This window comes from Saccopteryx bilineata, chromosome 3 (genome assembly GCF_036850765.1).
Source record: "Saccopteryx bilineata isolate mSacBil1 chromosome 3, mSacBil1_pri_phased_curated, whole genome shotgun sequence".
Taxonomy (NCBI): Eukaryota; Metazoa; Chordata; class Mammalia; order Chiroptera; family Emballonuridae; genus Saccopteryx; species Saccopteryx bilineata.
In genome coordinates this window covers 72154236-72179480 of record NC_089492.1, presented here as the reverse complement: position 1 = coordinate 72179480, position 25245 = coordinate 72154236, and the positions used below count along the sequence as shown (strand labels likewise).

Sequence of the window (25245 nt, the reverse complement as noted above, 5' to 3'; positions counted from 1 at the left end):
GCATTTTCTGAGTCTAGGTACTGTGAGAGGGACCAACATTTGCATAAGGATCAGCTTCCTCCTGCTTAGAGATGACAATAGCTACATAAAAGCTCCCCAAGCTCTGTAAGATTTGTCTCCCCTTTTCAGCTTCTCCTCCTCTTCTTGCAGCTGCCTGGTCTTCCCACAGAATCTTCTGTAGTAAGACTGTAGAGTAGGCTAAGATTGGCCTCACCTGACCAACCCCTTATAGGTTGCACACTTGATGGGTTACAGCAGCTGAGGTGGTGAATACATTTATGGGATCCCCTACTTCAGGAGTCTCTTGGTCAGAAGCTCAGTACAGGGAATGTGACCCCTACTCCAGAGCTTGAACCCTCAGCCACTGGTGGATACTAAAAATTTATTTCTCCCCAACAAGTTGAGCAGTAGATTCTGATCGACTGTGGCCAACAGTACCCTCTGAAGAAGTTCTTTCAGCTGTTGAGACCTCAGTCTCAGGGAGAAAAACTGAGAGAGTCCTTTCCTGGGGCTGACTGTACCCCTCCCAAAGGTGGCTAAGCCCCTTGACCAGATCCAACAATAGACTCATAGTGTCCTACACTTTAAATGTCCATACTCAAAGCCTCTCTCCCTTCCCTCTGTGGAATCTAGCCTAGCAGGATAGAATATCCAGCACCCAGGCCAGCTGACTGTGAATCTCTTACCCTATCCAATGCACATGAGCCACTGTGCTGGTGCTGATCACAGAGAGTGGAACTCGCCTCAGCTGGGCCCAGTGTGAGGAGCTTTTCCTTAGGATACCACTCTAGCAAGTGTTGTTAGGTCCTGAGCAAATGCTTTCTGCAGCTGGTCCCTGGATGTACCAGCCCTGGGCCTCCCAAAGAAGAACCCAACACAGACCAGTGGAATTCACTGCCCATGACTGGCCCTCAGCAATTCCTGGAACTACAAGCAATTCAGAATTTGTGGCTGCCTTTGCTAAGCCCAGGTGTACATGGAAATACAAGTTGCATACCTAGGCTGGCTTTTACCAACTCTGGGCCTCGGGGAAGGTCTGCTCAAATGGTCAAGTTTCCCTGAGTCTTGCCTCCTGCAGCTCATTCTATTAATTAATATTTTTTCAATTGATTGCGATACAGTTTGGATATTTATATGGTATATAATTATATTTTTATTAAAATAATATTGTATATTAAATTTTTTCACTCATTTACATTTATTCATAAACAAATTACATAATAAAATTTTGTTTACTTAAATGAATCATTTTCATATTTAACATTTTTTAATTTTAATATTTTGTTTGGCCCATGAAAAAGTTTTCTTTCTAATCTGGCCCAGAGGCAAAAACTGTTGGCCATGCCTGGTCTAGAGCCTGCTGTAATTCAGAGATTAAGAAGGGTGGTGGGTGTGGCTCTGCCCCTTGGCCCCAGGTGTCAGTCTGTTCAGATTTTTTCCACAGACCTCAGTGGGGTGAAGTCCCAGGAGTCTGATGGATGTGGCCTATGAGACTCAGAGGTGTGGTCTGCCTCCTCTCCACCCAGTTTCACCTGAATCTCTTCTGAGGTGGAAGCACCAGTCATAGACTCAGTAGAGTGTGTGGCAGGGAACTCCGGTCGGTCTCAACACCAGAAAACAGAGTCACTGACATACCCCCTGCTTCCTGATCTCTCAGAACGTCCCCTTGCCATCCCTGGGGTAGGAGAGACTCCTGAGGGTGGAGCAGCTGCTTTTTCCAGGTTGATACCACTCAAAGGGGATTGCTCCACCAAAAATATGGCGACTGCCATACCAGAGAATGACTCAGCACAGGAGTTCTGGTGGCCATCCCCTACAGTGTCTTTCTGGGCCTCCAACTTTACACTCTCCTCCTGCAACTTCAGTCCTTTCATCTCTCCCTCACTGTAGCCCCAGTTAAGTGGCTGTGAACAAAGTTTTCTGCAGAGGCCCTTTAAAACGGCATCTATATCCAAGAGGTGTGTCTCTTTCTCACGGACAGAAACCCGGCTCTTTTCAGAGCCAAATGCTGTTTGGATGCCTCTTCTAGGCTCTAGGTAGGGCTCTAGGCCGGGGCTCTGGGCCTGAGGCATAGGACCCACACCTCTCCAGGCAACCCACCCTGTCGTGAGAGTCCCTCCCGGGCCACAGCTTGTTCCTAGGAGAAGTGAAGCCTTTTGCCCATCTCCTCACCCCCTACAACTCTCGGTGTGGCTTCTTTGGTGATCCTCGGTTATTGATTCCTCTTAGTTTAGTCCAAAGTTTGTTTTTCAAGATGTTTGTTCTTAAATTAAGTTGTAATCCAATTTGGTCCTGGGAGGTGCCAGTTGGAACGTCTACCTACTCTGTCTCCATCTTCCTTCCCTTTCCAAAGTAGATTTTTCATTGATCCAACATTTAAGTATAATGAATAAAAATCTTAAAGGGCTTTAAGAAAATATTGAAGATTTTAAAAAATATATGCTTGAAATAAGAATGGCCCTTCTAAGAAAGATGCTATACAATTCAGAAATCATTAAGAAAAAGATTTCATAAACTTAATAATATACATATACAAAATTTTAAATTACAAAAAAATGACCAGTGAAAATGTTTTAAATTAATAAGGAATTAGATAGAGTGGCATAATGGTTAAGAGTTCACATGCATGTATGCATAAATTCATAAAGACATACATATCTGTGATTATAAATACATATAAAACTTAGTTGGATCTACAAAGAATAACTAGAATCAAGGCACTATACTTCTCATCATATAGAATTTCTGAATTTTAATAATTGTTACCATGGGTTACTTTACCTTTTGTGAATAAAATAATTTATTAAAAAATTAATCTTCTCTTTCAACCATAGTAGAACAGCTTGTTTTAAACTAAACCTTCATCACAAAACCAACTTAAAAGCTGGAAAAATGTATAAAACATGAATTTTGCCTGACCAGGCAGTGGCACAGTGGATAGAGCTTCAGACTGAGACATGGAAGACCCAGGTTCAGAACCCTGAGATCATCAGCTTGAGCACAGGATCACTAGTTTGAGCATGGGATCATAGACATGACCCCATGGTCGCTAGCTTGAGCCCAAAGGTTGCTGGCTTGAAGCCCAAGGTCACTGGCTTGAGCAAGGGGGCACTTGCTTTGCTGTAGTTCCCCCGATCAAGGCACATATGAGAAAGCAACCAGTGAACATCTAAGGTGCTGCAAGGAAGAATTAATGCTTCTCATCTCTCTCTTTGTTCCTGTCTGTCCCTCTCTCTGACTCTTTCTCTGTCTCTGTCAAAAAATTAAAACAACAGCAACAAAAAAACCCCATGAAATTAAAAGTTTTTGGAAAGCATCCAATACAGGTAGGGTTGAAGGGCTAAAGTCCATGAGAGAGGGGCAGTGTGTAATGTGAGATCACGTTCTTTCTGAAAAAAGGGGCTTCCCTGAAGTCCTTTTCCAAACCCCAGACAAGAGAAATAGAGCACAAGCAGGAAGAGTAAATCTCCCTGTGCTGAGAAAACTGCAGCCAGTTTGGGAGTTACCATACTGAGCAAATACCAGGAAGGGAGGAATCCTCAGGGACATTTCAAAAATTAGTGCCCTGTTCTACACTAAATCATCAGCTGATTCCTATCCTAAACTGCACTTACAGGTAAGACTCAAAAAGATTTTATTTTAAAACTGAGAAACAGCATCTGAGAGGTTAGAATGCTAAAGAAGACATGACAGCCAGCCACATGGTGTTGGAAGAAAGGTTGGAGTTCAACCCTGCCAAGGTGGGTAGCTTTGGTAAACACCCAAGCAGAGATAGATTAAGGGTGGTTGAGGCCACGGGCCCAGAAGAAAATATTGGACCTCTTACACTAGGAAAAAGTGTACTGTTTGGGTTTTAGGGGCCATTCGAAAGTTGCGGCTCAGGGCGCACACCAGGTGCACCCGCCATTAAATCTGCTTCTGTACCCAAGGCTTTCGTTTCAGATCTGAGAAGGGCTAACAGGGGTTCCCAAACTTTTTACACAGGGGGCCAGTTCACTGTGCCTCAGACCGTTGGAGGGCCACCACATACAGTGCTCCTCTCACTGACCACCAATGAAAGAGGTGCCCCTTCCGGAAGTGCGGTGGGGGGGCCGGATAAATGGCCTCAGGGGGCTGCAAACTACAGCCCATAGGCTGTAGTTTGGGGACACCTGCAGGGTCACACCTTGAGAATAAAGACAAAACTAATATAAGTAGCCCTAGGAGAGACTCAGGGCAAGCCTTACTAGGACCAGGTATTCCATTAGTACCCTGCTGTTCTCCAAAAGAAAATTTAGCCCACCTGGAGAGAGATAACATCATTTAGAATTTCTACAATTTTCTTCCAATCCAAACATATGAGGCACGCAAAAAGAAAAAAGAAAATCAAAGAAAATTAAGAAAAAAAGAGATATCTACAAGTGATGTATATATTTTATATACTAGTTAGTTATTAGTGTCAGGCTGACAAGAAATAAAGAGAAAATTTAAGAACAGCCAAAGAAAATCAGTTTGCTTTTAAAAGTGCAAAAGTAAAACAGATCATCATTACTGTGGAAGGGAGAAGACAACAGAATATCTTTTTTTTTTTTTTCAAATTTTATCTAGAAGATTAAATTTAATAGCATGACATTGTTCAATAAGAGTACATGGGTTTCAGGTAAATGTTTCTATAGCATTTGAATTGTTGATTATGTTGTTTACCCATCATCCAAAGCCAAATAATTTTCCGTCACTGTATATTTGTCCCTCTTTACTCTCTTCCCCCGTCCCCTTCCTCATAATAGAGTATCTTTAAAGAGATTAAAACAAAAGACAATTCACCTGGAACTTTTTATCTAGCAAAATATCCTTGAAAAATGAAAGGAAAGTCAAGATCTATCAGATAAACAAAAGTTGAGCAAATACACGATCAGTAGGTCTACACCATCAAATAGTTCCTCATATTAAATAATTATGGCACTATATGGGAACACAGAACTTCAAAAATAAAGATAAACACTGGAAATGGTAAATATAAATGAAAACTGACTACTTCAATGAACAAAAATATCTTGTACGGTGTATCACAAAACTAGAAGTAAAATTATGACAACATGAACACAGAAAGCAGGAGTGGGGTAAATGGAGTTAAACTGCTAGAACATACTTATGTTGAGAAGTAACAAATATGCTAATTTAAGGTGAACAGTAATATATTAACCAAATGCATAGTACAGTTTCTGGAAATTACCACCATAAGGAAACTAAAAGAATACAAGTTAAAACGTTAATGGAAAAGAAAAAAAAATGGAATAATTAAATATACTATTCATCCAAAGGAGACAAGAGAGAAGGAATCAAGAAATAAAAAACAGATGGGCAAATGGAAATTATATACTAAAGTGCAAGGGGCTCAAGAAATTCCAGAGCTGATTAAGGGAAAAGATGTCAAGTCGAAGATGGCAGAAGCACACACAGCTTCAATGGGCTACGCTTTGACAGGTTTGCATGATCAGAGGCTAATTTGTGGGGAAGAAAATGAGGAAATGTAACCAAGATGCCAGGGTATCACATAGGGGACTTACATGTTCTGGATGAGGTCTTCCAGCAGCCTGGTGGGGAGAATGTCTGTCTGTCTGGTTACTGGAAGATCCTCTGCATAGATGACTTCTTCTGGACATTTGCTTTTGACAAAAATAGTTGCATACTCTGTACCAATTCAGAAAAGTATATTTGCTATACAGAAATTAGACTCCCTAAATGTGAAATAAAAAAATGCTGGCTGTGAGAGGGGAAATAATAAAGGCACAGAATATATGGTCATAATTTAAGAGTTTAAATCCTGGCGCCAATATTTATTTCCTGGGTGATTCTAAGGAAGTTACTGAACTCCTCTTATCCATAAAATGAACATGATAATAACAGTATTCTCCTCCTGTATTATGGTGTGGATTGTGTAAATTTAAGTATAAACTGCTTACTTAGTGGCTGGTACAAAATAAGCACTATATAAAAATGGCTATTATTAGTACAATTTTAAAATGGATTTGATAGGCTTCTGAGTATTTAACACAGAAATACTAGTTGTCTGGTACCTTTTTAATGCTCGAGTGTATGTGTTGTAAAGATGTTTTTTACTTTTTAAAAACTAAGTTTAGATGCAAAAGAATACGTATATATGTTTCTAAATTAACACATCAAGTTAACACATTAAACTACCTAATTAGGTTTATTTCTGTTAGTATGGTGCTCACACTTACATGTAGAGTATAATATAATTACCGACTTTTGATAGTTACTGAAGTGTGTGAGGATGTATTCAAAGTATTTAAGCAATAAGACTCTAACATTTGGTTTGTGTTCTTACTCTGGCTTTATCTCAAGGAAACAGAAACTATTATTGGAAATCTGAAGAACCTATTTAAAATTGGTTACAGCTCTGTGACTTTGGCCAAGATCCCATGTTTTCCATCTGCAAACTGACAGAATGAATGGTAGTTTGATGAACAGTAAGATATTTATCTAACATGCCATCAGTCTGTGAAAAATGTAAATTTATACACATAAACTCACACACAAAATAGGCAGAGGTTGTCCAACCATCATTCTCAAAGGAGCCTAAGATTTTGTTTTGTTTTGTTTTATTTTGTCCATTAAAACCATATCAAAGTCATGGGACAATTTCCAGCACATCTGTTCTGGATAATATTATAATTATTTCTGTCCATTGACCATCTCAGCTGTGCCAGAGCAATAAGCCAAGTAAGAGCAAGTATCTTATTAAGTAGTAACAACAGTCTCCAATTCTTTTCTTCCTCTAATGGATGATAATTGAAGTCAATTAAAGACTTCTGGTGGAATTCTTTAAGTTAAAATAATAGTTATTTGGACTTAACAGCTATAAATGAACACTCACCTCTCAGTTAAGTGCAAATACAGGATTTGGCTCATTTTTCTTACTGTAAGGTCTAGCATACCGCCCAACTGGCTGTGGGCAGTGGAAGCGATAGACCAGGACACAGGCTGGGACTTCAGGGGTACGCACAGTGGTGCCAAAGCCCAGCCTGCCCCATAAGAGAGGGGCCTGTACCCCTAAAGCCAGATCTCAGGGGGACACCTTAGTCCTGCCCTCCAGGGAAGTGTCAGGAAGGCAGCTAGTTAGACACATCAGGGATCTGAACCAGATAGAGACCCTGCACAGGCCATAAAGTGGATGGTTCAAACGACCTCCCCCACTCCGCATTAGAAGTGCAGTAGGGGAACTGCTTGGTCATAAGACGTGGCTCGCACCACACCTGTTTGCACAGGGCTCGAACTCCTGGGTGCTGCAGCACAGGTGGGCCTGGAGTGAACTGCTGAACTGCACGTGCGTGTCTGGCAGACTTGGCAGCCAGACTCCCTGGGATCTGTCCTGGGGTCTGAGGCATATAGGTATAGAGGGGCCACAGGAGGGAACTTGTTCAAGACACCCCAGAATGCCACATGATCCTGCTGCTCCAGGACAGAGTAGCTGCTTCCCCTTAAGTCAGATCTCAAGGGATCTCTGATCCAGCTCTTGTGAGAACTCAGAAGCCATTCCTGGACTGACCAGAGTCACATGGGATTAGAGCTGCCAGTGAATCAATTGCAGGACAGGCCTCCAGTTCGATCACGTCAGCAGGACTGGGTAGGGTAGGACAGTAATCACCTCTAACGTGAATCATGAAGTAGTGTCCCCAGGAGGATCTCCTGATGGGAGAGGGCCTGATGCCTGGGGCAGGTGGGGAGCTAACCGCACTCCAGCTCTCAGCTGGCCAGCTTCCTGAAGTCTATCCTGGGCCTTATATGGATAAATGGGACCTCAGGCAGGGACTTGGGTGGGACACCCATGATGCCGAGGTCCAGCCATATGCAAAACGGGGATGCCTGTTCCTCCTGAAGCCAGATCTCAGGGGAACTCCTTAGTCCTGCCATCCAGGGCAGTGTTGGGAGGTCTCCTCAGAGAGCTGACTCCAGCAGAGGCCCTGGGTGTCTTTCCTCCACAGGTTCTCAGGGGTCTGGCCCAGAGGACCCTCCATTCCACACTAGGAGTGCTGTGGGGAAACCGCTGGCCCTGGGAAATTGGCCTGCTGAGCTTGCCCAGGATTAGAAATTTTTATGAGATCACCTTCAGTGTTTGCTTTATACTAACCTAGTCACATACGATAAACTTGCTAGACCCTAAACAAGAGCAGTCTGAGAATAAAATGAAACCATTTCCAGGGCTCAGGAAATAATCAAGTTCTAATAAACTGGAACGGTGATTCATTGTATCACTGGGAACACATAACAGAGAATCCAGATAGACTGAGTCCCCAAACTTTTTACACAGGGGGCCAGTTCACTGTCCCTCAGACCGTTGGAGGGCCGCCACATACAGTGCTCCTCTCACTGACCACCAATGAAAGAGATGCCCCTTCCGGAAGTGCGGAGGGGGGCCGGATAAATGGCCTCAGGGGGCCGCATGCGGCCCGCGGGCCGTAGTTTGGGGACGCCTGGTAGACCTTAGTATGAGGCTATACTGTCTCTACAATAAAGAGAAAAAATTTTAAAGCTGCCCAAGAAAGAACTATTACATAGAGATGAGCACAACTAGAAGGATTGCAGAGGTCTCTTCAGAACATAACAGAAATCAGAAATCAATAAAATGACATCTTTAAAATGCTAAAAGCATTCAACTCTCAACATAAGAGTTATATATCCAATAGAAATACTTCTCAAAAATGAAAGCAAAATAAAGACTTTTGAAGAACACTTGTAGTAATAAATTTTGAGTGAACAAAAAAAAAAGTAATCAGATGACTGAAAATCTATAATTCAGGTACTATCATAATCCTGAGGAAGGAGGGGCAGACCCCCTCTGGCTTAGAAGAAATGAATAGAATGAAAAGGAAAGAAGCCTGCAAGGGCAACTGAGTCAGCCAATTATAGATTAACTACTTCCTACAGTTCTCTGAAAGGTTGCCTGGAGCCAGTTGCAACACAAAGCAAGAACTTGTAACTAGCTGAGACCAGTGTCCAGAAACACCTTCCCCCATTGTTTCCCTACCAAAACTCACTCTCCCCTCCTGGAGTCATGAGAGTGAGGTATACCTCTGTACAAAAGAATCACAAGCCCCTTGCATGGACACATGTATCCGGTAGAAGGTATATAACCTGTAAGAAAATCAATCTTGGAGAGCACGTGTCTTTGGAGATACTAACCCTACATGCTCCACTGGCTTTTAATAAATTCTCTTTTCTTCTGATTACTAAGTTATCTGAGTGCCTTATCCTCTACTGGGTCACTTCCTGCTACAATTCTAGAGTTGTAATATTAATAACAAATAAACTAGTCTTCTGAAAAAAATTATTACCAGATATTTTTATGTAGATTACATGTGGAAATGATCATTTTGATACATTGGGTTAAATGTATTATTAAAATTCACCATTTTTTTCTTCTATTCTTGTGGTTCTCAGAAAATTTAAGATATATGTGATTTTAAGTTATAAATTAAATAAATTGTATATTAAATTATGTCATTTATATAAATATAAGTATATTTAATAATTATAAATTGTTAACTATATAAATTAATATATTTCATAATTATAGATTAAATCTATCATAATTATATAAATATATGTTACTTATAAATTAAGGTCCTACTTAGAAGTCATTACTGGAATAAAGTGTCCAGAAATAGATTCACATATATATGGTCAGTCGATTTGCAACTGAAATATCATGGTAATTCAATGTGAAAAAATAATTTTTATCATATTGGTGCTTGAAAAATTGGATATCCATGTGGAAAAAATAAACTTCCGCTCTTACCTTATACAATGCACAAAAATTAATTCAAATAGATCATCGAGTTACTCTTAAAATATATTTGCATAATATATATGCATATATAAGCCAAAGGCCTATATAAAACATATTTTAAAAACTTTTACTATTATAGTGTGATTGGTGGTGGCAAAATGGATAGAGCATTGACCTTGGACATTGGAGACCAAGGTTCGAAGTCCCAAGGTTGCTGGCTTGAGTATGGGCCCATCCAGCCTGAGCAAGGGGTAACCAGCTGGAGCGCAGTTTTGCCAGCTTGAGTGTGGGATCATAGACATGATTCCATGGTCGCTGGCTTGAGTCCAAAGGTCACTGGCTTGAAGACCAAGGTTGGTGGCATGAGCCCAAGGTTGCTGGCTTGAGCAAGGGGTCACTGGCTCAGCTGGAGCCCTCCAGTCAAGGTACATATGGGAAAGCAATAATTCAGGTGCAACAACTATGAATCAATGCTTCTTTCTCCCTTTCCATCTGTCCCTGTCTGTCTATCTGTCTCTCTCCCTCTCTCTCCCTTTGTCTTTTGTGCACACACATGCACAAAAAAATAAATAAATAACATTTTTACTATTATAAATAAATAATTAAAAGACAACCATTCATAATTTTTAAATATGCAAATATTTTAATAGACAGTTCACGCAGTAGCTATACAAATGACACATGAAAGATGCTCAACAGTATTAATTATCAGGTAAATGTAAAGTAAAACGCAGTGAGATAGCACTACATACATGTTAAATAGCTAAAATTATGTCTAACTGTTATGTTTTCCATTTCTATAAAAACCCCTACTTTTAGATCACATGACAACTTTTAAGCATGTCTCCTTTTTTTACTCCTGGAGTTCAGGTAACTTAGGTATCTAATCTCTTCTAATCTCTTCTAAGACCTGGTACATTTCTTGTTCTGTTTCTTTTCTCTGCTAGCCTGTTCTTGTTTTATGGGTATAGTATCTTTTAAATACCCGTTGAGGTCATTTATATTTTTAGAGATACTCTTCTTTGAAATGTCTGCTTCTTCTTGCATCAGTTGATGTGATATTTGCTTATCTGTGGATATGCCTGGGGTACTTTTGTCTGTTCATATATAAGTTTGAAGAACCAGTTTGATTAACCTGGTTACCTCTGATTGTCAATCTATTTCTTGAATGAGAAAGGTCTAAGTTTGTGTGTGCTGAAATGCTGATTAGTTGGAGTCATTTGAGAGAATATAGGCAGGTTGGGGTTGGAGAGAGTAAAGAATGAAATTGGAAAGTCAACTGAATGAAAGTAAGAAAGCTCACTTCAATCACTTTTGATTTATAGCTTTACCATTAAGAAAGGCCTTTTGTCAACTGCAGCCTTCCCTTGAGGGTCTGTGTGCTCTGAATCAATCATTATCACTATGATTTCAACTGCATTCCATCTTCAAGATATTTGTGCTTTAATGAGTATATTACTTTTCTTCCTCTTTGTTATCCTTTTAACAAATTGGGGGAGGGAGAGTACTTAATCTATTGTCTTAAAAAAGTACTCCATTAGTTCAAAATCTACAGAACATAAACCTCATTTTTTCCTGGTGTTCTTGAACCAATGTTTCCTTTTATCTTATAGTCCACTTCTAAAGAAAACTAAAGCCATAATTCCTCTTCTACAGATCTTCCTGCATCTAGCAAATTTTTGGCATAGCTAAGTATAATAAAACTTTCTGCAATAGTACTTCTTAACCCGGTGTGGGAGAAATTACTGAAGTTATTCAGTCTTCATGTAAATGTTTAGTAAAGGTGATTAAGAAGCAAGGGCATGGGCTTTGGAATTAGATAAATGTGATCAGGGGAACTCAAGAGTTAAATTTTTAGCTTGAGTAATGGTGACTGTGGTTGTGGTCAATGGGCTTAAAGGCTAATGGAAGTAAAAGCTTTGTTACAGAAACTGGGATACCTAAACAGGCTTGCTTGAGTTAAGGAAACTTGTAAATAATATCCTTTTGGGTCCCAGGGGACCTGAAAATGATCCACCTTTGTGCCCCAAAGGACTTCAAGCAAAGCCTTTGTGCTCCAAGAACTGAATGCCCACTGACTCTGGTCCAATGAACTCTGACTATGAGTTTACCAACTCTCCCTTGTTTCCAAAACACTTAGCTACCCTCTTCTTCCCCTAATAAAATGGTTGGTGGGGATAGGGGGTTGTGAAGATTTGGAAATATCCTCCCCAACCCCATTCCTATCCCCTCAGATTGCCAGCCATCTGAATAAAGCATTTATAAAAGATTCAATCCTTGTCTCAACTTATTTGGCTGAATTGATGACAAGTAGCACAAACTCCAATATTTCTGGTTTCAAATGGAGTCTTGAATTACATTTCTCAAATTCAAGACCCTAGACAATGTTGTTCAACCTTTCAGAATCTACATTCTAATACACAAATTGAGAAAAATAATCTTGCCTTTCAGGATTGTTGTGTGAATCAACTAATACATATGAAATGCAAGGCACTGTGAACACAGTTTGGGTACTCAATAAACACCATTCCACTCCCTCTCATACAATTATATGCAATCCATGCTTTAGACAAGTTAATCATATAAGTACCTTTTTTTTTTTTTTTTTTTTTTTTACAGAGCCAGAGAGAGAGCCAGAGAAAGTGATAGATAGGGACAGACAGACAGGAAGGGAGAAAGATGAGAAGCATCAATCATCAGTTTTCTGTTGCGACACCTTAGTTGTTCATTGATTGCTTTTTCATATGTGCCTTGACTGTGGGGCTACAGCAGACCAAGTAACCCCATGCTCAAGCCAGTGACCTTGGGTCCAAGCTGGTGAACTTTGCTCAAACCAGATGAGCCCACGCTCAAGTTGGCAACCTTGAGTCTCGAACCTGGGTCTGTGCATCCCAGTCTGATGCTTTATCCACTGCACCACCGCCTGGTCAGGCTATAAGTACTCTTTAGATCCCAATAACATTAAACATTTTGTTTTATTTTTATGAATTTATTGGAGTGACACTGGTTAATAATATTATATGGGTTTCTAGTGTACACTTGTAGACGAAGAAGGGACCACTTGCACTCCCTGGCAAGCTCAGGGGTGCCCTGCTGGTGGCCTTGCAGACTCAGAGACCTGAAGTAACCACACAGGATAGTTTGAAATTAAAACTTTCTAACAAAAAGCAGTGCGTGATGGGTAGTCATGTCCTGGAGTGATAATTTTCTCTTACAAAGGTCAATGCTTACCATAATAGAGCCTGTTTGTTGTCTTCTACACACACACACACACACACACACACACACACACACACACCTACAATAATGTGCCTGATAACTTACCTTTGAAATGTAAGAGTAATCTTCTTTTCCTGCCCCTCAGAGCACAGCCAGCCCACCAGAGCTGAAGCCACAAACCTCTTCATTGTTATTATCATGTTAATTGTTAACCATTAACTATTCTTTACCTGTTTATGTTTATGTAAAAGAAGTACCTTTTACTTTTTCTTCTTTTTTATTTTTTTGTATTTTTTCCAAAGTTAGAAGCAGGGAGGTAGGCAGACAGATTCCCATATACACTCGACAAAGATCCACGCTTCATGCCCACTAGGGGGCAATGCTCTGCCTATCTGGGGCGTTGCTCCCTTGGGGCTGGTGACATTCTAGCGCCTGAGGCGGAGGCCATGGAGCCCTCCTCAGCACCTGGGTCAACTTTGCTCCAATGGAGCCCTGGCTGCAGGAGGGGAAGAGAGAAATGGAGAGGGAGGAGAGGGGGAAAGGTGGAAAAGCAGATGGGCATTTCTCCTGTGTGCCCTGACCAGGAATCAAACCCGGGACTTCCACATGCCAGGCTGACTCTCTACTGCAGAGCCAATCAGCCAGGGCCCACCTTTACATTTTTAAATCCAATCCCAAAGATTTCCCAGCTTTGCTTTCTCCCACCTCCCTAATCTATTACCAATGGATTTCCTGTAACCTTCTTATATCTTCCCCTTTGATTCTGATATATAAAATAAATAGTAAAACTTCTGTTTTCCAGAGCATTTTCTCAAAACATTGAGACTTTGCTTCTCAGGAATTGTTGACAGTTTGGCTCAAATAAAGTCATAAAAAATTCTTATAGGTTTGGATGTTTCTTATGTTGACAAACTCTATAAAACATTACCTGTGTATTGCACCACGTGTTCACCACGCAAAATCAAGTCTCTTTCCATCACCATTTACCCCCCTACACTCTTCTATTCCACCGCTCCCCTTCCCCTCTGGCAATCACCAGGCTGTTATCCGTGTCTTTTTTTATCTTCGCTTAATTCCTTCACTTTTACCAAAAGGCCAGTTTACCAAAGGCCATCCCCTTTGACAGCAGTCAGTCTGGTCTCTGTATCTGAGTCTATTTCTATTTTGTTAGTTTATATTGTTCATTAAGGTTGGTCAAATAAGTTTGTAAAAAAAAAATTTATGTGATTTTTATGTTTGCTTGCTTATAGTTTATATTGGGGGCTGGGCAGTGCCAGGTATATGTCCTCTGTGAAATTACAAGTTACCTTCCTGCTAGGGAAGGGCCATTGTTTTGCTAATGTTTGCTGGAGGAGAAGTTTTTGCACCAGAAAGTTTTGAAAAGAAGAAAAGAAGAAGAGGTAGAGAGAAGCCATATTTATATAGTGAGAGCAGAGAGAATGCAGAGTGCTGAGAAAGAAGCCAGTTTGTGCAGAGAGAGAGAGAAGGTGTACAGATGGGGAACCAGAGCTGAGGGGCTTTTGTGAGCTCTGCTGAGACTGGTGAGGCCTTTGGTTCTAGGATGAACTAAAGATTCTCCTGGTTGTGGAACCAGATAATGTATCAGGGATTTGTGAGATCTAAATGAAGGGGGAAGTGTTTTCCCTGCCTGTTTGCTCGTCAGCCGGTGCGAGACTTTAATAAAAAAGTAGCCTACCATTTTTTGGCTCCACTGTTTCTTTACCGTCTGCCCAAATTCAGTGAGAACCTGCATGTGCATGGCCTTAAGGGCCACAACTACTGGCTATACAATTAGATTCTGCAGAGAATTAAAATAATGTGATATTCATCTTTATCTGACTGGTTATTTCAATTAGGATAATACTCTCTATTTTAAAATGTCATAAAATTTGTACTGTTATAAATTCTATTTAATTCTCTTGCTTCTCTACTCAAATGCTGAATACCTGAGTGTCTTTTGAGCGTATTAATATGTGTCATTGTTGGGCAGATAAAATGTATTATGCTCACTTTTTTAAAGATGGTGCTGCCCACGTGAGGCCGTCACCCAGGTGATATTAATGTGTGTTGGGGATTGTTGTAGCCTGGGGCTTGGTTTTGGGATTAAGCCTTTCCCACCCTTTTTGATGTGGGGCGGTACAATCCAATCATGCCTCAGAGGAGTGACTTTGTATTAGAGACTTCCCTGTTATGTATATTGGATTAGGGGTTTGGATTTCTACACTATAAAATGGGGGCAGAACAGGAGCTTGCTCTCTTGGTTCCTGGGATGATTAGCATGAGAGAGCAGCGGAGCAGAGCAGAGAGCAGAAAGAGGCCATGTGGCCAGGAGAAGCAGCCAAGATGGTGGAATGCTGAGTGAGATGCCAGTTTGTGCAGAGTTTGTATCTGGGATAAGGAAGGAGATGGGGAACTGAGGAGAATAAGGCTGGTGAGCTAGAAACCCTTTGATTCTAGGAAACTCAGATAAGTCAGTGGCTTTGTGAGCACTGAATGTGAGTGGGTTTTGGAGCCCAGTGTGTATTTTTACTTGCCCGCCAGGTGCAAGCTAGAATTAAAGAAAATGGCCTATCAGTTTTTGGCTCCGTTGTTTCTTTACCAACTGTCTGAATCCAATGGGAACCTGCATGGGCCAGGAGGCTGCTGTGATGGTGGCCCTGGCCATGCCCACTGGCTTTACAGTCATGTCATCGTATTATTCAATTTGGACATTTCTGAACTCCAACCCTCTGTAGTTACTCCTACTCATCCTCTAGAGCTAAGCTTCAATGTCAATTCCATGGTAAAGTCGTCTTCCCTCTCCCCCATGAAGCCAAGTCCCACTTTAAAATACTCCCACCATACCATAAACACTTTCTCTATAACTGCAGTTTTACAGTCTTCATGGTTTGCAATCATATTATTTCTGTGATTATTTAATGTCTGTCTTGTTTACTAGGTTCTGATTTCCTGAGGGCATTTTTGCTAATAAATTTATCTATACTGAATAGCCAGTTCATAAGCAAATTATAGGAACTCAGTATTTTTGGAATGAATGGAAACAGAAAGCTTTAGGAGGGGCTGTTTATTTGTTTCTCATTATATTGTTCCTGACCAAGTTGTTCTCATACAGATTTTTTTTTTATTAATTTTGTTTCAGGTTAAGAGTTCAGGCAGGTTGGGATTTAACATTTCTAATGTTATTTCAATCACTTCTAGCACTTTGAAATATTATTCATGCTTTCCACTTAATTTTTTTTTTTTTTTTTTGTATTTTTCTGAAGCTGGAAACTGGGAGAGACAGTCAGACAGACTCCCGCATGAGCCCGACCGGGATCCACCCAGCACGCCCACCAGGGGGCGATGCTCTGCCTACCAGGGGGTGATGCTCTGCCCCTCCGGGGCGTCGCTCTCTTGCAACCAGAGCCACTCTAGCGCCTGGGGCAGAGGCCAAGGAGCCATCCCCAGTGCCCGGGCCATCTTTGCTCCAATGGAGCCTTGGCTGCAGGAGGGGAAGAGAGAGACAGAGAGGAAGGAGGGGGGTTGGAGAAGCAAATGGGTGCTTCTCCTATGTGCCCTGGCCGGGAATCGAACCCGGGTCTCCTGCATGCCAGGCCGACGCTCTACCGCTGAGCCAACCGGCCAGGGCCTCCACTTCATTTTTAACATGTTCTTTCTTAAAACTGAGCTGTCAAGTACAGCCTAGTACAGGCTGTCTACTTTTCATCCTCATCAACATAGTCATAAATGTAGTTGACAAATAATTGTTTTTAATTAGAAAATTTTTAATAATTATTGAAAACTTTGTTTTCATAATTTAATGGTGTTGGGCAAATGAGTTTGTAAAATTTGTATTTTTTTAGTTTGTTCACTTTATTGTTAAAAAATGTCACTGGACAGCCACGTGTGTGCTTGCCCTCAGAGCAGGGCAGAGGATTGCAAATTAGGCATTGCATTCTTGCTTGGGAGGGGCCTTTGTTTTGCTAATGTTTGCTGGAAGAGGGGTCTTTGTGGGCCCAGGCAGTTTTTGCAGAAAGAGTGGGAGAATGCAGGGTGCTGAAGAAGAAGCTAGTTTTGCAGAGAGAGAAGAAGAGGCAGAAAGAAGCCATGCTTTGCAGAGAGAGAGAAGGGGATGCAGATGGGGAACCAGAGCTGAGGGGCTTTGCAAGCTCCACTGAGGCTGGTGGGGCCTTTGATTCTAGGAGGAACTGGAGAAAATTCTCCTGGTTGTGGAACCAGAGAATGCATCAGGCCTTTGGGAGCCCTGAATGAAAGGGAAGTGTTTTCTCTGTTTGCTCATTGGCCGGTGCGAGACTAATAAAGGAATGGCCCACCATTTTTTGGCTCCACTGTTTCTTTACTGTCTGTCTGAATTCAATGAGAACCTGCATGACCACGATGGTGGTGGCCACTGGCCATACAAATGGTCTAGTACAAAAATGTTTGCTTATTAGCATTGCTTCATACTCTGATTATGTTGTGGGACGTGACATAGGGATTGGATGATCAGAAGAAAAGAGTCCCTAATTGCTAAGCCTAACAGAGTTCTAAAGACTTTGCCTGCTTCTTAAAATCTCAGACTGATATAATAGAGCTCCTAATTCCAACAAATTAGTGAAAAAGGATCAGATTATTTGACTAAACTGTTTCTTTAGCTCTTGAATATTATGGTGCCAGGGTTGAAGTATCATCTTAGATAAGTATTTAAAATTAACCTAAACAATGTAATTCTTTGTGCAATCAATTAGCTTAAATTCCAGATATGAAGTTGGTCTATTTGCAAAGGATGGCTCTGTTTCTTTCCTTAGCCCACTGTGGTCTTCAAAATAATTAAAATTTCTTACAATATTGAATAGGAAAGCATACATTATAATATACCAATTATGTAATAGATTAAGAGAGTATTTTTTGGAGAATTCTGCTTTACTTGAAATACACAGATTTATTTTATTAGATACAAACATTAAAGAAATAAAAAAAATGTGGTCTGGTAAACTTCTAAAAATAAATTGATATTGATACTATTTTATAAGCATTGACCTGTTTTAAATACACAAACAGAATTTTGATTAATAATACTGTCATTAGCTATAACAATGTACCTTTTGCTGTGATAATATGCTATAATATTCACTTATGTCATCAAGAATAAAATTAGGGATCACTGAATATTCATGTAGTAATATTGATCCACTGTGTCTCTGCAGAAGAGACTGATAAAGAGTACAGTATTACAATTCTCATGGAGTTTACCCTTAAATTTAAAGAACTAAACATAATAAAAGGCAGAATTTTAAAAATTAAGATTGTTAGCCTGACCTGTGGTGGTACAGTGGATAAAATGTCCACCTGGAACGCTGAGTTGCCAGTTTGAAACCCTGGGCTTGCCTAATCAAGGCACGTATGGGAGTTGATGCTTCCTGCTCCTTCCCCCTTCTCTCTCTCCTCTCTCTCTGAAAAATGAATAAAATCTAAAAAAAAATTAATATGATTAAAGAAAAAGGCATATTGCCTGACCAGGCAGTGGTGCAGTGGATAAAGCATCGGACTGGGATGCAGAAGACCCAGGTTCGAAACCCCAATGTAGCTGGCTTGAGTGCAGGCTGATCTGGTTTGAACACAGGTCAGCAGCTTGAATCCAAGGTTGCTGGCTTGAGCAAGGGGTCACTTGGTCTGCTGTAGCCCCCTGGTCAAGGCACATATGTGAAAGCAATCAATGAACAACTAAGGTGCCGCAACGAAGAATTGATGTTTCTCATCTCTCTCCCTTCCTGTCTGTCTGTCCTTATCTATCCCTCTCTCTGTCTCTCTCTCTGTCATAAAAAATAAAATAAAATAAAAAGCCATATTAAAGAGCATTATTTAATTACCAGGAATAATAATAACAGGGGCATTCCTGGAGGATTTCCACATTGAATGCTGAAGGATGAGTATTGCACTATAAGAGATGTAGTTTCCCCAAGGTAAATAACAAAAATGGTTAAAATAATATTAATAAAAAACTGACATATATTGACCACATGCCAGATGTGTGATGCTCTTTTAAGTGCATTATAAATATGTCAATTAGTTCTTAAAGCAATCCTTATGAGGTGTTTGTCCCTTTTTATTCTTCAGGTGAGGTCTCTGAGACAATGAAAGTTAAGTAACTCAAGACCACATCTTGCATCTTGTGTAAAAGAGCTTATAAGAACAATATGAAACAAGACTACAGAGGTCCTCAAGTGCTTTCATAAGGTGGTTTTGTTATATTAAATAATGGAAACTTATAGAAGAGAGTGATGTCAGTACAAAATTAAGGGTGCATTGTAAAGGAAAGGAGATGAACAAAGTGAGCACACTCCAGCTAGAGACACTGAGATAGTTTGGGAAACTGATGATGGATATCTAAACTAAGGACAATACTAGAAATCTGACTGAATCGATGGTGCTTCCCCACTGGTGGGAAAGTGAGAAACAGAAGTTGAAGCTGGCTAAAGTTTACCTTTCAATCATGCTATTTAAGAAGGTGCAATGCATCTTTTGGGGCAAAAGATGTTCCCACAAAATCTGCTTTAAGTTTTGAAAATTTCAGTGTGTAAGTGCTTAAGTTTTTTTAATTTTATTTTATTTATTGATTTCAGTGAGAGAGGAAGGGAGAGAGAGAGAGAGAGATAGGAACATCAATCTGTTCCCATATGTATCCTGACCAGAGATTGAACCGGCAACCTCTGTGCTTCTGGACAATGCTCCAACCAACCGAGCTATTTGACCAGGGCTAAGTGCTTAAGTTTTGAATACCTATATTTTGAACCATTTAATTCCTGGCCAGTACTTGATAAGTGATTATATGTGTTTTATTTTTTTATTTATATTATCCATTTCTCTTGTTTTCCCTGACCCGTTTATAATTTATTATCTGCTCCTAAACACCTACTCATTTACTGTCTAAAAATATTGTAAGTATCTACTGTCTTGTTGATTCTTTCATAATCACTTTATATCTTTCAGATTATTTCTTTCTACTTTAGAAATTCACTAAACACATTTTATTCAAATTTTCCCTTAATATAATATTTCTAAACTTATGATTGTCTTGCCTTTCACATACAATTACCTAACTAGTCAGGTTGACTTTGAAGACTTTTGGTATTAAGGATGTTATTTATATTAATTTCAATAGCCCCCAAATAAAAGACAATAATTTTATAGATGTAAAATGATTCTAAATCAAAACAAGGATGCAAAGGAAACTAAAAATAATACTTTGAAACACAATTATTTTAATATGTTTACAGAGAAAGAGTAAATTCAACAGCAGGAAAAAACAAAATTAACATTTTACAGATTTTTAGACTCAAAGCACAATAAATTTTTCATAGAAACAAATAGATCACCATTATAGGTACCATAATATGGCAACATTTATACACACAGCCATTTACCATTAAGAAATTCAGTGGCAATGGTGATGCAATACATTGGTTCATCTTTGTTAAACATGTTCTATTATACTTCCTGGCCTGCAGGAGTATTTGCCAGGACACAAAAGAAAATGTGACGTCAGTGTGAACAGCACACAGAGAGCTCTGGCTGCCCATGCTTAGCCCTCATTTACTGTGTGATCACCAGGAATGCGTTCCGACCACCACCTTGACTTCATTCCCAGGGAATCGAACATTACAACAGATTTATTTGGATATTAAGGACTTGCTTTATACAAAATAAGAAGTACAGCATCAGGACTTAATATCCTATATGCCTAAACTTAACAGAAGAGAAAAACTAGACAAGTAGTAAGTGGAAAATTATTGAGATTATTTGGAGTAGGTAATGGCAGAGTATTAAACTGGGGAAAATGTAATAGCATGGTTTCTTTCATTTTTAGTTATTATTTTTGCCATTATTGTTTTTAAATGCACCAGATGACTATCTGAGGGCCATTCACATTCAATGTTTAGATTCATGTTATTAGTGGCATATACAAAGCACCATGTAATATAACATATAAAATGTAGAACAATCGTGACTATGTAATTAACTGTAGAAATAACTGCTAAGAAAATATAGCAATATTTAACACAGGATTTCTAAAACCATTACATAATTCATTACTTTTTCCAAAGCTAATAATGTCCCATGTTTTATTTTACAGAGTTTGTCTATCAAGATTTATATGCATTTGGCACTTTGGGGGGAGCTGAAAATAGCTGCTATCTTCTGTACAGTAATGTTACAGTTTTGTACAAACTTCAGAAACAGGCACTTGGAACAGTCTCTACGAGTCTCCTCCCAGTGTGTTCCGTTTCACACGACAGCAAACACTCTGAACGCCTTTCCTCCTGGAGGGTTCTGTAAACTGCAAAAATACAAAACGGAGATTGATGTCATCTCCATATATAATCCCTCAAATAAGTCATGTCTGTTCGCGACGGTCAGGAAAGCAGCTCTGTGAATGCAGATGGTCAACTTGCTTAGACTGCTGTTGTTTACGGTTACTGGGAAGCCTGAGTGAGGATAACATAATTCTTTACATCTTGGTTGTATGCTGAGCTACATGTTTACCAAAGAAAAAGGTCCATAGTAAAAATAGCAGTATTTTATATAGAAGTTGGCTGATTCCAGAACATTCATTTGTGTATTACCACATTTGATGGGAACAGAGCAGAGTCGGGCAGCTGTGATTCAATTACCCTGGGGGAATACTGAGATGCTGCTCTTCAGTACCGAGATCCAGGTTTACTGCCCCATGGACACGGTTAAAAATTGACTGCTAGTTAAAAAGAAGGTCATATTTAAGAAGTACTCCTAATACTATCATTTCCTAAGTCTGACAAAATTTAAATTTTATGCTATCATACTTATTTAATATTTTTAACATCTATGCTTTAAAAAAATCTTAGTGAGAAAATTTAATGGTCAAATCTGAAAAGGCCTAAGAATCATTTTATTAAAATTTATTAAAATGAAAATACATGTACACATGCACACACACAGCATGCAATCTCAATCTGGAAGTATTTTAAAACAAGTTAAAAGCAATACAGAATCATATGTTTTACTCCTTCTTAAATTATTTATATTTTATTTGGCAATATCAGCCAAGGTGTGTTTTGTTTAAATGCCTAAAATTTAAAACAGATTAAAATGCCATTAACCATTATTTATTCTAATCAAATTTATACTTTTAAAGTCTTTACATTTTTGTGCAAAGTTTTATTTTCTTAATAAAAAAAAAGGCTTTAGAGACCAACACAATAAATGATAAGAGGGAGAAAGAGTCTAATTCCTTTGATATATTGATTTATGTACAAGGAAAGGGGAGAATTTCAGAAAGAGGATATCACAAGTGTGCACACACAACAGTCGCACGTGCCAGACTTTATACACAGGCAGATGGCCACTCAAAAGCCACTTTATTTATAGGACACAGAACGAATCACTTTTAGAAAGCAAATGTGTTTTCCCTGTACACAGTGATAATACTGGGGAAAATGATTTCTGAGCCTACTGACATTTGAGTGCCAAACCCGAGCTCTGAGACTGACCAGTTCCGTGGCCTTGAGCATATCACTTAACCTCTCTGAGCCTCTCTTAACACATCTACCTGTAAATCAGGGTTGACAGAAATCAACTTTGCGGCGCTGTTGGGGGAGCGGAGGTAATATACTTCAAGTACCCAGAGCATTCTGGAAAATTCATAGCGAATTCTCAAAAAATAATTATTCTCAGTTTTCTTAGGCTGTCACCTCTCATCCTATTGTTTAAAAATAAATTTAAGAAATATGACAGGTAAGTGAAACCACATCACCTACTTTAGCCTATAAAACTCAATATCAGAGTCCTGTAACTCAAGAATCTACTTTATATATCATATCTGCTTAAGGAGACCATAAGCCAAGCTATAAAATGTCCTTGATACAGTTCCTCTGAAAACAGATACTAAATACCAATCTGTCTTTTAATGAGGATGGCGCCCAGATGGTTATGTAGAAAGCAATAGAGAGCCGACCCTGCAGAGCACACCCTCTGGTGTCCTTCAGAGAAAAGTTACTATAATCCAGGCATCCCCAAACTACGGCCCGCAGCCCGCATGTGGCCCCCTGAAACCATTTATACAGCTCCCGCAACACTTCCGGAAAAGGGCACCTCTTTCACTGATGGTCAGTGAGAGGAGCACTGTATGTGGCGGCCCCCCAACGGTCTGAGGGACAGTGAACTGGCCCCCTGTGTAAAAAGTTTGGGGACCCCTGAACCCTTCCATTAGTGATTTTAAGAGCTCACTAAATATCTAAAAGCTAGGAATTTTTCTGTGTCTATACAAAATACATGAGACTTAATATTACTTCCACCACAAATACCACTGATTTGACAAGTTACTATAGGTTCTTTTCTCTGAAATTTTATAAATACTTCATTAAGTAAGCTCCATGAATTTTCTCAAACCATCATAATACATAATACTAATGAGTCACAGACTATGAGATGACTTGAATAAGTTCATTTATGTCATATTAGGCGCCCAACATCCAATCAAAAAGAAAATTTGGTCCTGGGGAAAACCAGACTCATTGTTTCCGTCAAATACTTTGTCAGATAACTGGATTAGAGAAATATTCAGTGCCTTGCTCACCTAGAAAGAATTACATCTAAAAACTTAATCTAGAAAATCCAAAAGAGGATGAAAGATATTTCCTTATTATAAGATCAATTAACAAAGAGCAGTTCTGACTTGTAATCCGATTTCCATTTTGATTTTTATAAGCCTGCAGGAGACAGGCACCTTGGGTTACTGTGGCCTCTGCCATCCCTGGAAAGCCTACTACTGCAATCCATAAAGGAAATACTGGCTCAGCCCACGCAACTCCAAACCTGCATGAAAATGAACTGGTTGTAAAGCAAGCGTAAAGGATAGAGTCTATATAAAATTTAAATTGTACCTTTCTGAGAAGATTCCATTCTGAAAAGAAGCAGTGTAAGCCTTTCTTTTGTCCACAGGCATAACGTCAATATAACCACCATTATTTCGAACAACCCCAGCGTGGACCGCTGCTCTGCAGATACTGGACAGCTGAGGGACAAAGGAGAACTGCCATCAGAAAATTTGTGAACTCCTCCAGCTCACTCTCCCATGGGCTGCAGTCACTGACATCTGTCTCTCTGCGGGTACTCAGTGAGCAGCCACAGAATGATGGTGTTTTGTGTATAAAGGCATGTTTCAAAAGCCACAAGGTTAAAGCCACTTCTGAGCAAGTCTGAAGGCAGAGCTTAGGGACTGCTACAGTGCTAAGATCCCCTCACCATCTTATCTAGCAAACACAGGCCCGTCTCAAACAGCAGGCTTTTTCTATTGTCGAAGCAATAAAATGCAACTTAGCTTCTTTTATCTCTACATGGGTCTATTTATCATTCTTACGTTTCAGCCTTTGTTAGTCCCTACTGGAGTTCACAGGCTGGGTTATTGGTATCTCATTTATCTTCAGTTTTGACTTATAAACAGCTCAAACATAGTTCTGCATATCTTTACGGTCCCTTTCCCAAAATACAGTTATATTAATGGGGAATATTTTTCTATTATATAATGTAATCTCAGAAAAAATTTTCCCAGAAATGTACCCCCCCGCAAAAAAAAAAAAAAAAAAAAAAAAAAAAGAACAGTCATGGCCCCCACCTAGATTTGTAGAGTCTATAATCACCCTGGTTTAAATGGTCTGACTTGAGTGAGGTACCTGGGAAGTTCTATGATCATTATATTGTATCAGTTATATATAATCTGAATTGAATGGGATTTCTATGGAGAAGAAAATTATTGTTTCAGGTCTAACACTTTCAAATATTTAAAACACCTGACTTCTAGAAGTCAGTTTTTACCTTTGAGTCCATCAAAGTCTTCTCCAGATTTTAACGTTTGCTCTACCCAAATGTGCTGCTGAAATTTGTCAAGACAGCAAGTATAGCCCAGAGAAATTCCTCCAAGTGAAACACGTACTGTGTTCAGTACCAAGCGCTCCACCTCACTTCCCCACGGGTCTCTTCCGATCCCACTGGTGTCCTCTTTTCTCATCTCCATGCACGTGTGAGTGACCTAATGTGCTTTTCAAAGTTCACATGAGCATGCGCATCTTACATGACCTCGCTTTATTCCTGTGCTCTGAACCCTGTGGCATCCGTCAGCATTTATTAGATCAGAGAGCCGGAACGCCAAGCTGGTTAATCCTTTTCATGTTTTGCTCTGTCACAAAATGCCATATATCTAAAACCTCATATCCCTATTCTCA

General features: G+C 39.7%; 1 protein-coding gene across 1 annotated transcript in view; it reads right to left on the bottom strand.

Moving 5' to 3' along the window:
• Window positions 1–20282: 20282 nt before the first annotated feature.
• The window catches only part of CRISPLD1 (cysteine rich secretory protein LCCL domain containing 1), a 42833-nt gene continuing 37870 nt past the window's right edge, over window positions 20283–25245 (bottom strand). The window contains 3 exon segments of the mRNA XM_066266345.1: window positions 20283–21307; window positions 21310–21326; window positions 23908–24038. Coding sequence (XP_066122442.1) covers window positions 21246–21307; window positions 21310–21326; window positions 23908–24038 — 210 coding nt within the window. The 3' untranslated portion in view covers window positions 20283–21245.